At 35.2% G+C, this 14,646-nt stretch overlaps 1 protein-coding gene across 1 annotated transcript; it reads right to left on the reverse strand.

Annotated features, from left to right (window-relative positions):
• Positions 1-7,688: 7,688 nt before the first annotated feature.
• LOC140762574 (noroxomaritidine synthase 3-like) lies at positions 7,689-9,284 on the reverse strand. The gene has a single exon (XM_073100447.1). The coding sequence runs from the start codon at positions 9,282-9,284 to the stop codon at positions 7,689-7,691; it is 1,596 nt and encodes a 531-aa protein (XP_072956548.1).
• Between the last annotated feature and the right edge of the window lie 5,362 nt (positions 9,285-14,646).

Consider the following 14,646-nt stretch of genomic DNA (forward strand, 5'->3'; position numbering starts at 1 on the left):
ATGCCCCCTGCCAGTAGGTCACTCTGCCCATGGCTCGATGTCGACTTGTGTCTAGTAATGGTGTAATGGGCTAGTGATCCAATCCATTAATTCATAATAAATGAGATCGATTTGCCCATCAGGTATTAGTAAACAGTGACAAGCGTTTTAATGAGCCCTGGCACTACGTACATACATATATGTATGTATGTATGTATTCTTGACTATGCATGACAAACAGTTGAACAGCTTCTAATTTAATTACTAAAGTTGATGGCTCAATTGAATAAATCACCTGTTGGGTTAATTACACTGAGGCATTTAATTACCAATCAACTATGTGGCCATTTTGGTGGGCTACAGAATTAAAGATTTGAGTACTGTAGTTTAGTACTTTGGGCCTACAATTTATGATAAAGGTTACACCTGTTATTTCTTGATGTATGTCCGGGTTGACATTTAATGCATTATTCAATGGAGCATTTTATGTGCATATTTGTATTTATTTGATTCATTTCTTGGTATAGTTGATCCAGTAATCTATCAAGTCTATCTATTAGAGAGGTTATATATATTTTAAATAGATCATGAGCTGGTCGGTTATATCATTTTGTTTGACCTATAATTACCCAGCGAGCTTAATAAAGAAAACAAAGTAGGAAGCATTAATTGTTGAAGTTAATTTATAATTAAACTTTATTCCTATGAATCTAAGAGTTGAGTAAACGAAAAGTCTTGTAAGCCCAAGGGTCATGAATGAAGTCATGAAAGAAAAAAAAAAAGACCAACCAAAAGTTTCAATATCAGATCAAGAGACAACAAAATGGGAGCAAGAAAATAAAAAGATCTCAAAAGAAGGGAAATCCACAGCGTAATCAAAATGCTGGATCTTTTAAACAAAAATCTAGTAACTTTAATTCTACATGTTGTATATGCAAAAAATTCAATCAAGAAACAAAAGATTGTTACTTTAGATGCAAAAAAAAAAAAAAAATGCAAAAATTCAAATCATTCTTAAAGAGATTGCTATTATCAAGATAAAAGGAAGGATGAAGCAAATTTTACTAAGGAAGAAACTAACCAATTATTTTCATGCATGAATACTCAAAATGAATATGAAAATATTTGGTATTTGGATAGTGGATGGGAAATTGTGACATGTTTATGGAGCTCAATCTTAACATCACATCACAAGTGAACCTTGGAGATTGAAATGTACAAAAAGCAATAGGCAAGGGAATGATTGTTGTCCAAACAAAGGGAGGTAAAACAAAGTTTATTAGTGATATTCTTTATGTTCCAAATTTGACACAAAATCTTTAAGTGTTGGGCAACTCTTGCACAAAGGTTATTCAGTAATTTTTGAAGATGGAAAATGCAGAATTAATAATAAGAAAAGTAATCAAACTATGGTAGTAATTGAAATGAGCAAAAACAAGATATTTCCTCTTACAATGCCATTAATTGAAAATATTGCATTCAGTACTGAAAATTTTGGTAGAACAGATTTTTATAACTACATTTGCCTAAACAAAAGAATATGTTGATCGGACTTCCTTCACTTGAAAAGAAAGATCAAGTTTGCCAAGGTTGCATATATGGGAAGATGCATATACTTCCATTTCCTAAAACCTCTTAGATAGCTAAATCCCTGTTGGAGCTAATACATACTAATGTTTGTGGTCCTACAAGGACTCTCTCTCTTAATAACAAAAGATATTTTATTCTTTTTGTTAATGATTATAGCAGGATGATATGGGTATTTTTGCTTGAATAAAGGTCTAAGACATTTTCAGCTTTTCTCCAATTCAAAGTTCTTGCAGAAAATAAAGTGGCCATAAAATCAAGACTTTACGGACTAATCGTGGAGGATAGTTCATTTGCACTCCATTCATGGAGTATTGTAAGGAAAATGAAATTAAAAGATAACTTACCGTTTGAAGAAGTCCACAACAAAATGGTGTGGTAGAACAGAAAAATTACACTATTGTTGAGATGGCTCAGAGCATATTAAAAGGTAAAAGCTTGCCTAATAAGTTTTGGGCAGAAGCTGTTAAGACATCAATATATATATACTTAATCGTTCTCCTACTAAAATAGTACTTGATATGACACCGTTTGAAACTTAGAAGCAAAGAAAGCCAATAGTTGATCACTTAAATTTTTTTTGGATGCATTGCTTATGCTTTAAATTCTTCACCAAACAAAGATAAATTTGATGAAAAAGGTGAAAAATATATCTTTCTTAGCTATAGTGATAAGCCAAAAGGATCTCGATTTTATGATCCTAAATCTAACAAGTTATAATTTCAAGAGATGTTATATTTGATGAAAAAACAGCTTGGAGTTGGAAAGATAACTCCTCTCAAGCACCAATTGCTTATGAGTTCTTGAACCCAGCTAGTCAAGAAGAACATCAAGAAATTGTAACTACAAGTCCAAGCTCTACTCCAGCAAGATTACAAATATCAAGTTTTTCAAATTAAGAAGATTATGAAACACCACCAAGAAAGGTGCGTTCTTTTATAGATATTTATGAATCTTGTGATGTTGCTTTCTTTTCTGGTGAACCAGAGAATTTCAATGAAGTAGCAAAAGAAGAACCATGGAGAAAGGCAATGAATGAAGAAATAACTACAATAGAAAAGAACAAGACATGAAAGCTTGTAGACTTGCCAAAAGGAAAAGAAGTGATCAAGCTAATGTAGATATACATGACAAAGTTCAAAGAAGATGGATCTATTCAAAAATATAAAGCAAGGCTGATAGCAAAGGGTTATTCTCAACAACTCGGAGTAGACTTCATTGAAACTTTTGCTCCTGTTGCCTGAATGGAGACAATACACACAATTCTTACCTTAGCAACTCAATGGGAGTTGAATGTTTATCAACTTGACATAAAATCTGCATTTCTCAATGGAGAACTTGAAGAAGAAGTATACATTGAGCAACCACAAGACTACAAGGTGAAAGATCAAGAACATAAAGTATATCGACTTCGAAAGGCTCTTTTTGGCTTCGAACAAGTAGCAATATCAATAGATATTTCTATCAAAATGGATTCTAAATAAGCACAAGTGAACCATCACTATATGTGAAGAAGATAGGTATGAAAGATCTTCTTATAATATGTTTATATATTTATGATTTAATATATTTGGGTATTAATATGAAATTGATTGAAGATTTCAAAAAGAAAATGACAATGGAATTTGAGATGACTGACTTAGGTTTTATGAAATATTTTCTTGGAATCCAAGTGAAACAAGCAAAAGGGAAGATTTTTTTATCTCTCAAGAAAAATATATTGAAGCTTAATTGTAGAAATTTCAGATGTACAAGTGCAAACTAGTGGCAACTTCGATGGTCTTAAATGAAAAGTTGTAATAAAATGATGGTGCGAAAAAAGAAAGATGCAAAGGTTCTACGAGCCTTGTTGGTTCATTAATATATCTTACTAACACTGGACCTGATATTATGCAATCTATTAGTCTTATTTTTAGATTTATGAACAAGCCAAGCAAGCTTCATTATGCAACAACTAAACAAGTGTTGAAATTCTTCAAGAAACAAAGAAGCATGGAATCTTATACTTGAAAGAAAATGATAACAAGCTATTTGGATTTACAGGTAGTGATTGGGCTAGTTTGTTAGATGATTGAAAAAGCACTTTAGGCTATTTATTTTGTCTTAGCACAAAAGTAATATCTTGGAGCTCAAAACAGCAAAAGACTGTCGCCTTATCTTCAGAAAAAATAAAGTATATCTCTACAACAGAAGCAGCATGTGAAGCTATCTAGTTAAGAAGAATACTTTCAGATTTAAAGGAACTACAACAGTAGCCAACCACAATTCATTATGGCAATATGTCTACAATTGCTAAGACAAAATCTAGTATATCATGCTAAAACAAAGCATATAGAACTTCGACATTATTTTATTAGATATTTGGTGAATGAATGAGAAATCGTATTGAAATTTATCAACACATATGACAAATCGGCAGATTTTCTCACAAAGGCCGTAACCACTGAGAATTTGAGAAGTTCAAGTTGCTGAAAATTATAAATTAAGAAGGGGTGTTGAAGTTAATTTGTAATTAAACTTTATTCCTATATGTCTAAAAGTCAAGTAAACAAAAGGTCTTGTAAACCTAAGAGTCATGTATGAAGTTATGAAAGAAAAAAAAAACTGAAAGAGTTATGAATCTCATGAGTCATTAGGAATTCTAAGAGTCATTTATATATCTATAAATATGATGGATAATGAGATCTATATGATCAAGTCTTTAGTAGTATTTTCTACTTTTCCTAAAAATCTTCTAAATATCTTTCTTTTTTTTATACCTTGTCTCTAATATTAATCTGGACATATTTTGAGATTTCTGAAAATTAGTAAGAATAATGCACTTGTGCGTGTGTCAAGCATTCCTCTGCTGATTGATTGGGCCGGATATTGCTTCGGCTGACATGGAGCTCGTAAGCTCCTGAAGATCTCCGAGAAATCTTCGCTTTAGGGTAGACAGATGTACGGGTGTTGAAGACGTGGTTCACGTTGGCCGGATATTGCATGTAATGAGCACGGGAAGACGTGCAAGTAGTTTAGATGAATAGCCAGTTAATGGGGAAGATGCCTTAATTTGTACTTCAAGATGTAGACGTGGAAGAGGAGGAAAGAGACACTGGAGGTGAGGATTAGTTCAGGTTGCAAACAACCTCTGAGTCCACTGCAACTAGCTTTGGAGAAGAATGCTAGGTTTGTCAGTGGAAACCCTAGCACGCACAAATACCTGTTCTTTGCATTGAGTAGGAAAATGGCATATATCCTTGAAACGAAGCTCGTAATTTTGATCATTAATTGCATTTGAATGCTATTTAGTAAGCTTAGATTATAGGGGAGAGAGAGCAGTGGAATTCCATAGCTAAGAGCTTGAATAGTAGTTCGAGATATAGAGAGAGGTTATTAAAATATCTGTTTGAATAGAATGACACATTTTATTCTGATCGGTATAATTCTTAGCTATGGAATTCCATAGCTAAGAACGACACATCATTATAGCTCATCATCATTGTAGCTCATCATCAATGGGTTTATTCTGCATCCTTTGACTACTACAAATGCTCACCTCATCATCAATGGAGTTGTAAATATGTTTTTAATATGATCAATTGTTTGACATAGACCCTTCTGTAAATACTCTTTCTAGTTTCATTCTGAACGGTATAATTCTTAATGTAGGATTTGATGGGAGATTTTTTGTATCAATATTTCCAACAATTCTTTTTCACTGTGTTTTTCATTATCATTACCTGATGCTATTTACTAATTACTCCATTTGTACTCTAGCAATTGGAGTACAAATTAGCCACAGTTTACTTTAAGGATATATTTTTTTTAAATTCTGAATATCATAATAGTCATATTTTAAAATATAAATAGAAATACACATATTAACCTAATTATTAATTAACTTTTATATTTCATATTAATCTATTTTATATCAAATCAAAGAGTATTTATTATATTTTCATAAAAGATAAAAGATAGTTTTTTTTATTTTCACTTTATATCACATCAAAATTAAATATTATTATATTTTTATTCTATAATACAAGTGAATATAAAAATCATTATTTCTAATATAAATATATTATTTTAAGAATAGCAAATAGAAATAAATAATTTAGTTTAATAAAGGCCTCTTTTATGGATAAGAGGCTTGCTGCAAAAGGTAGAACGTGATTTTTTTTTGGAGAAAGATGGTAGAACGTGAATAGTCATGGGATAGCGTTGAATTTGGGAAATGGAGGATGCATCATGCATTCATGCATCAATAAAGAACGCCATGCATTCTAGTCTCTAAAGTTTCCATGACCAGATTAATTAATTAATTAATTTCTAGCTTTAAGACTTTAATCATTATGCAGCACTTTTGGAACTTGAGTGAAGCAATAATAATAATGTAAATTATTCCTTAATTTACATTTATTCGTTAATTGTATAAAGTAAAGCTAAGCTAGTTATCAACTAACTTATTCCGACGTCGAATGTCATCGCCTATTTGCCAATAAACCAGAAGAAAATACTTTTTAAATCCTTTCAACCTTGGTTCCTTAGGAACAAGTAAGAAACAGTTTGATCCTCTTCTTTCTCGAACCGAGAGATCCGAGGAAAATGAACGTTTATCATATTGTAAAATTCAATATTCAATTTAGATCTGAGTAAGATAAATATAAAATAAATTTTTTATTCTTCTCATTTTTCTCATATATTCTTTATATGAAACATTAATAAAAACTAATATTTTATTTTTAAAATAAAATGCTGAAAAGATTAGCATTGTGCGTCTAACATAAGATGTTGATACTTTTAAATGTTAATCTATTGATCTCATTTGTTTCCTAATACCGCGTCAAAAATAGTTTGCCCCTTTTAAATAGTAAACTTGGAAGAAAGACTATTTGGGTAAACAGTTTATACGAGGAGATCACTTTGTTTGGCTAGAAATTTGTTTTATATGGTTCATTAATTGCTAACCATACGAGAGAGATCCACCCAATTTTACCATCCTTCAAAAATAAAACACATCATAGATCTCTCTCTCTCTCTATAAATATATCTGATTAAAAATAGTTAAAATTTAGAGTTTAAGAAGTAATCTATTTTTCCTTCAAGACATCAAGATTATTGAAAAAAACCGTGAATGGATAACTACATTTCCACATGACATGTTAACAAGTTAATGAGATGATTAATCATCAAAGAAAGGGTTTAGTTGACTAAACATCTTTGGGTAAATTATAAATTACCCCCTTATGGTCATGCCTAAATCAGCCAATATTTTTAAACTTTTGTTTGTTTCACTTTTCCCTTGTAGTCTAGGCTAATGTGAAACAATTAAATTTTCCATTGAAACTTAGGAAAAGGGTACCTAAAGTTTAAAAAAATTCTTAGGGATTTTTCTTTAACAAAAATAGATAGCAAAATATCATAATTGTCCTTATTCTTCTATTACATTTTCTCACTATATCCCACCCCTTCAATTTTATCTATAACAAAATGCATCTGCTCCTTCTATCCTCCCATATTTATTACAAACACCAAATCTTAATTATCATCTTTCTATCACTATATGCTTTCCTTGAAATACATGATCAGGGGATGCGATATCTCAATCATCTTAATAATACAAGTAGATTTGGTGTCTTTTGATGATATTTTGAAGAATGTAATGGCAACTATGATATATTTAAAAAAAAATTCAATAAAAATTATTTTAATATTCCAAAATTTTAACTTGATTCTAGTAATATTGGCATTTCAGACAAACAGTTCAGATACATGATCCCATGGGATAAGCTCGTCAGCGAACAAGAAAAACAAAACTTATCCTAGAAGGAAATAATTTGCTTTATCTCAATAACCACACCAGGTGAAACATACACTAGGATTTCAAACTTTATAAGGATAGCTGCCGAAATATACATTTGCTACTGTCTATATCAAAAGGCAGTAGTTACTATCTATATTTACCGAGATCGGCACACAGCAACAGAGAAAAGTAAAAAGGGAAGCACAAGAAAGGAGAAGTACAATCGACATATATATATATATATATATATATATATATATATATATATATATATATATATATATATATATATATATATATATAACCTAACCAACATAAATATACGTAACTATATTTATCACCACCCTCTCTTCTCTTTCTTGATAATTCTCGCCTTGAGCCCATGCTTCATGTGCATGACGACGGAGAGCTTAGGCTCGACCACGTGCCCTTCGACAATCTCAATCCGGAAATTATAAAGCATGGCAGCCACGATCGTCTTCATCTTGTTGAGAGATATATCTTTCCCCAAGCAAATACGTGGCCCCGAATTGAATGCGAAGAACTTGTGAGACGGCTCGTATTTCAACTCTCCGTTGTCCTTGATCCATCTCTCAGGTTTGAACTCCATGCAATCTTTCCCCCATATCTTCTCCATCCTTCCCATGGAGTACAAGTGGAAGATCAAAATCGTACCTGGGTAAACCGTGTGGCCGCTCGGGAGCACGTCAGTCTTTATTGCGGCTTTCCGTTGGACGGCGACGGTGGGGTATAGCCTCAAGCACTCGCAAAGCGCTGCTTGCAGGTAGACGAGCTTCAAGAGACCGTCGTTATCAAACGGAGTGTTCGTATTACAGCTCGTTTCGTCCTCCACCTCCGGCCAATTCGCCTTCAATTCTTCGATGATCTTTTTCTGGACGCGTGGGTTCTTGGAGAGAAGCCAGAAGAACCACGCCGTCGATGCTCCGGTGGTGTCTCTGCCGGCGAGGACTAGGTTCTTCGCGTTGGCGTGAAGGAACTGGTGGAACTGCTCGATCTCCGCCGAGTTCTTTTCGTTCTCCGCGAGTTGAGTCATGTAGGTTGTCAATAGATCAGCTCGCGGCACGGCTTGTTCAGTTTGGTCGTGCTTTTTCTTGCTAATAAACTCCCTTCTCTTCGCAATGGTTTCCGCTACGAACTTGTCCATCTTCTCCCCAGCTATTGCTAGCTTTCTCTCTTTCCCAATGTTTAGCCGTTTCATTACCTTCCACCAACTCTTTGGGATCAAGTGGCGATGGAATATCGCCTCAGCCGCGACATCCAACGCCTCCGCGAATGGATGACTCGGGAATTCCGGAGAAAGGCACCCGGGGTCAACCCCTAGGACCATATCAGAAACAGTATCAAATGTTAGCCTCATGAACAAGTCCTCCAGGTCTATTACCTTCTTCTCCTCCGCGAAGCGGTTCAGGATGGGGATCAGCCCCTTCTCCACCTTGCTCCGGCTGACGTGGAGCTCATACGCCCGGAAGTTTCGGTTGATCATGAGGTTATGTATCATCTTCCTCTGCGCCTTCCACTTCTCGCCGTCGGTCGTCAGCAGGCTCTCGCCGAACACCTCAAATATCTCGTAGAAGTCCTCGCCTTTAGGGTATATCGATAGGTGGGTATTAAAAACGTGGTTCACGTTCGCCGGATCGCATGTAACGAACAACTCCATGCCGGTGAACCACGGGCCTTTGAACGTAAAGTTCATCCCGCTCGCGGCAAGGATCTTGACGCCGTAATCGTGCAGGTGGTGTACATGGGCGGCCATCGCTGGAAACATGCCGATGAGAGGCCAGTTGACCGGAACCGAGCTACTCCGATTGACACGGTAGATATAGAGTAGGAAAAATGAAGCAATGGAAACGAGGATCTCAGGGTGAGCCTTCAAGATAGTTGGTATGCTTGCAAACCAATTGATTAAATCCATTGCAACTAAGCTTTGGAGAAGGCTTCTATGGAGGTTTTCAATGTACGTAAGTAGAAAGACCATCATCTATATATAGTCCAAGTACCATGAGATGTTCATGGCCACCGTCGTAGCTAGCTAGTTAATACTGTCGATAGTTTGATTTAGTTATCCATACTCAATTTGGGACCGAAACCGGAGAATGTGGTCCATATTGGTGTTCACACGAGGTGGATATTAATAGGAGTAAAATTGTATTTCAACACAGAGCGATAGCCATCAATTAGATTTTGTTTGTGTTATGAACTTGCTAAATAGTCCAAGGTATTTTTCAAAGGAAAAAACTGTGGGTTTTCTCGTATTGCTCTTATAAATAATACCGACATAATTAATTTCCTAGGTGACAGATTTATAAGTATATAAGTACTAGTTTAAATAATATTTTTACCCCTTGTAAGATATATTTACATTCTTAATTGTGTTATGTACTGTTAATGCTCTTTTTTCAAAGCAAAAATATATCGATGTTACCCGAGTGGGGATAACGTTTTGCACACCATTTTAATAGGCGTTTAGTCAAATTGGTAAATACCACAGAATCGTAGCTCCATCAAATCAATGGTCTCCTTCTCCTTTACAAATTGATAAATACCACACAATTATAACAAGTTATTGGGGTGGCTGGATTTGTTCATTTTAGCTGTCAAACTTGTCATGAGACATTTAATTGCTAATATCATAATGAGGATACTAAGTAGCCGGCCTATTACAACTCCGGCTTTAAGCATGTCTTTCAATAAGTTCAATTTTCCGATTGAACTAACTCCATGTAGCCATGTAGGAATATAGAACTTGTTTACATTAATTAGTTTATGTCGAGCCTATTTTGACCTCGAACTCTTAAACCAGCAGCTGAATGAGTGAGAAAATTCTTGGCTATTCTAAATTAAGCCTAATTTGTGTCCAAATCTAGAGTTGAATAAAATTAAGATTTAATCCAACTTAAATGGAATAAAGCTTTGAACCATTAGATCTTGATCTTATGAGTTCTTGTTTACTATGTATATAGTATAAAACATATAAATTAAACTTTATCTAACCTACATATGCTTAAGCTAGGTTTGAGATTAAATTTGAATATAAGCCAACCTTGATTGCCAGCTCTAATGCATCAACGGCTTGCATCTAATGATCCAACCTACTCAAATTTAATAAAAACCTATATTTATTTGTAAAATGATTGAAACCGTCAAATACGTCCAATTAATATATTGCTGTGCTCTGACTAATAAGAAGGAGTTGACCCACACGGAAACCAGCTTTTTGTGGAGACAACTCTAGTCGGCTTGAATATTTTGACAATCTTAAATTTGCATGCAATCAATTAGACTGTCACAGTATGGTATAATTTAATAGGAAATTAATATCAAGTTTCCGTTGATCTTTCAAAGATGGAAAGAGGTAGTGTGTTGTCATCGTACTCTAATGACTAAATAAGGTGAGTGCAATAACTAGAGAAGCATGGGTCTAGGTCCTGCCCTAATAAAATGAATGTGATGGGTTAATTAACGAAGTATGGCATTGTAGTTGACTAAAACTAACATTTGCTTATACATGCAATGCATGTGAACTTGTAGTTAATAAAACTGAGTGGGGTTTGAAATCGAAAGTCTGAAGGGATTTGTGGCGTTAACCTTTTGAAATTAACTGTGTTAAGGCCACTAATTACTTATTAGCAAGGATCTATTTGTGAGAACCTGATAAAACGACACCTTCTTTTTTAGTATTTGAGTAACCTAGTCATTGTGCAAATAGTAGCTGTACTATGATAGAATTTTGGCTAATTAATTAAAGATATCATCCTGAAGAATAAAATGCTAGGAACCACTAGTCCGCTAACTATTTGCAAGTGGTGCTTAGCTAATGTCACAAATGATTTAAGATTACTCGAGTGGAATGAGATGGTTTAAAATTTAATTTTTGTGGCTTTCATTTCCAAGGAAAAAAATGAACATTTCTCTATATTGTAGCCTTGTAGTGCAGGTGGATGATTGACTTATATAAAGAGACTAACTCTCTCGGAATTAAATAATTAAACTAATTCTCTCCACAAACATAGGGTAACAAATGCAAACCACACGTATACACTTGGTATACACTTGGCTAGTAAAAAATCTACTAAATATAAATTAATATTCTCTGACATTAATTGGTAGGACTCACAACTACCCTAGCTAGTGATGGAAATTTAATACGGCTAGGATGGTTGATTGGTTACTATTCCAACAAATCGATCTTTCTCGAAGAATGAAATTTTAATTTTACTATTCATAGACAAGAGAAAATATAGTTTAATTATAACTAATACACTAATATAATAATTACTTTTAATATAATATAAAATTAGAGCTAATAATACATAAAGTTGAGCTAAAGGAATCGAATGGAGGTTTATATATGTGTGCATCTCAGCAACAGTACTCTTGCTTGTTTTGTTATTAATAGGTTTTATGGCAGATCCGTGCCTTCCTCTTTTTAGTCCCTATTAATTATTATTCAGGCTACTGCAGAGGTTGTCAGACCTCCTATTCCCATTCCAGTGAACTGTTTATGAACAGTTCCCACATAGATTGGAGCCACTCTGGTGGGCCTGAAAATTTATGATGGAAATCATCTGTTAGCGAACAGTTTGTGGATACAAAATAGGAATTAGATCTGCATTCACTATTCCATGCAATGGACATGGCTAAGCAGTTGCTACTCTAATTTGGCGTAAATCCACCATTGTGGGCTAACTAGTAGTCCTGTGTGACATATCTCCATGATCATGACCTAATCAACAGCCACAATAAAAGAATTATTGCCAATGCTCTCTCTCTCTCTCTCTCTCTCTCTCTCTCTCTCTCTCTGTATGTAAACAGTAGCATGTGTTGCTTTGCCCTTCGGATCTTGTTTTCAAGTAGTTCCTACGTGGACCACTGAAGTTATTAGATTTGCGATGATGGGACCCCTCCATCAAAATAGTTGGGGTTTATTGCCAGGAAGGCAATGGGACTACAAGTTGTAGACTTTGGGATGTTTATTGAGTGTTACCCTCCTATCTTACTTTCTAAAGAAGATAGAGAAATGTAGAAAAATGGACCAATCAAATCCAAGCGGCTAGTTGAACAATCAAAGCAGGTCACTTCCTTAATATTAAGTACTCTACTTGTCTTCATAACTAAAGTTAGCGGGACAGCAGAAAGAAAGATCAACCAAAGCCAAGTGGCTGGAAGATGAGGTTGATCTTTGTTAAGTACTTAATGGTCTCCAAGCAAAAAAGTAATAAAGAAGAGAAGACTTTAACATGCTACTATGTGAAAAATCCACGGGATGCCTGAGAATATTCTCATATGCTACGAGTAAGAAAATTTAACTATGACCTGACCAATACGCATCAACTTACTATTTTGACACTTTTATACCTGCAATGCTGGAAGTTCCTATTCATCAATAGTACTTTCAGGTACCATGCTAGGCAACCTCTCCGATTGACACTAAGAGTATACAAAGTACATAAAGTGTTATTGATGCTTTCGATTTCTAATTAGCTTAACAGAAATGATGTGACCCGGTGAAGCATTACAACCGAGTTGCCTTTAGATAGAAAAATGTTTGCTTTAGCTGCTGCCTAGGTTCGCTGTGCACCGAGCCTGGCGGTCTCGATCTTCTAAAGGCAGTGCACACTGGGGTTGTTGGGTGCGCACCTGAGATACTGGTTTCTGGCTTGTTGCTGCAAAGAGGCTATTGTTGGTACATCTACGGATTGAGAGAGGTTGATTTAAGTAGAGTCGTGGGAAACTTAGCTAGGTCATATGAAGATCTAAGGTTTGAATATGGTAGATGACGGCTAGGACTAATGCAGGTGACAGTAGTAGGTAGGCCAATATTTACGGTAGATTACACACGACAAGAAATAAAATTGACACGATAGGAGGAAAGCCGTAAAAGAGAAAGTACTTGATACGAGATATATATATATATATATATAGAGAGAGAGAGAGAGAGAGAGAGAGAAAGAATAAATTATTAAATAATTTAATAATTAATGTCTAAAATACAAATCATAAAGTCTTATCTATATGATTTAAAGTAAATAGTCCTAAGATAATTGAAACAAACTAATAAGCTTATCAATCTAGTATTTCGTATCTTTCTCAAATTTGATCACAGCACCACATAAGATAGAATTTGTATAGGAGGAAAATTTAACTATAAAAAACATTGATCATGGCGTTAATGAATTAATCTCTTTTATTTCATATTTTATAATATTATATAAATAATTTTTTATTATTTTCTTAAAAGTGTGCAGATTATAAATTTTTGTGATTTAGAGACTCTAACTACTTAATTTACACTTAACTTAGACTTATATTATAATTGTAATAATCCTTTTGTGTCATCTTGATTTGAAGGTATGAAGATAAGAAACCTAGTCATAAATCTAACTGAGTCTTCCAAATCGATTTAGCCATGGTGACCCATGCCATTCGATTAATCATCAAACACTTATCATGTCAGACCCAACATCTAAATAAGACTAAAATTTGTATGGGCTCACACATGTCCACCATCAGGTCAAGCAATGTTGTCCCCCACATGCTCAGATTACGAGAGTAGAGCTTAGAGCCTTAATACATAAAATATTCAAATATGCTAGTAAATGAGTCGAGAAGCTATTACTTCAATGTGCTTCTCTATCTGATAGGGTGCAAAGTAGTGATGAACTAGATTTTGGCTCAAGATTGATCAAACTGAACTTTCACAATAGGGTTGGAGTTGAACATAGACTCAATCTCCAAAATCAAAAGTCTGCCTCCTAATGTCATATACTTAGGAGTATAAACGAGTCGAGCCTGAGCGAGCCAGCTTCGACTCAGGCTCAAGCTCAGCATAAAATAAGCCTATTATTAAGCCTCATTCAAGCAGAGCCGGATCGAGTTGGACTGAGCCAGATTGAGCCCAGCTGAGCCACAACCTCTTGCTGCCTTATTGGCTGATGGAGGAGGAGGATGAGGCGGCAGCTTAGAGGACGAGCACGAGGCTTATCATTGCCGAAGGAGTAGGAGGAGGCAGCTTAGAGGACGAGCACGAGGCTTACCGTTGCCGAAGGAGGAGGAGGAGGTGGCGGTTTGGCAAAGGAGGAGGAGGCAGGTCATGGTGGAGCACGGGGCTTGCCATTGATGAAGGAGGAGGAGGAGGAGGCAGCTTGGCGAAGGAGGACGAGGTGGGCCGTGGTGGAGAAGGAGGAGAAGGCAAGTTGCGGTGGAGCACGAGGCTTGCCATTGCCAAAGGAGGAGGAGGAGGCGGCGGCTTGGTGAAGGAGGAGGAGGTGGGCCGC

This window comes from Typha angustifolia, chromosome 7 (assembly GCF_048772165.1).
Source record: "Typha angustifolia cultivar Huaian chromosome 7, ASM4877216v1, whole genome shotgun sequence".
In the NCBI taxonomy this organism is placed as follows: domain Eukaryota; kingdom Viridiplantae; phylum Streptophyta; class Magnoliopsida; order Poales; family Typhaceae; genus Typha; species Typha angustifolia.

Bases quoted from the DNA above. Each gene is read 5' to 3' on its own strand.
- LOC140762574 (XM_073100447.1), bottom strand. From the start codon at position 9,284: ATGGATTTAATCAATTGGTTTGCAAGCATACCAACTATCTTGAAGGCT.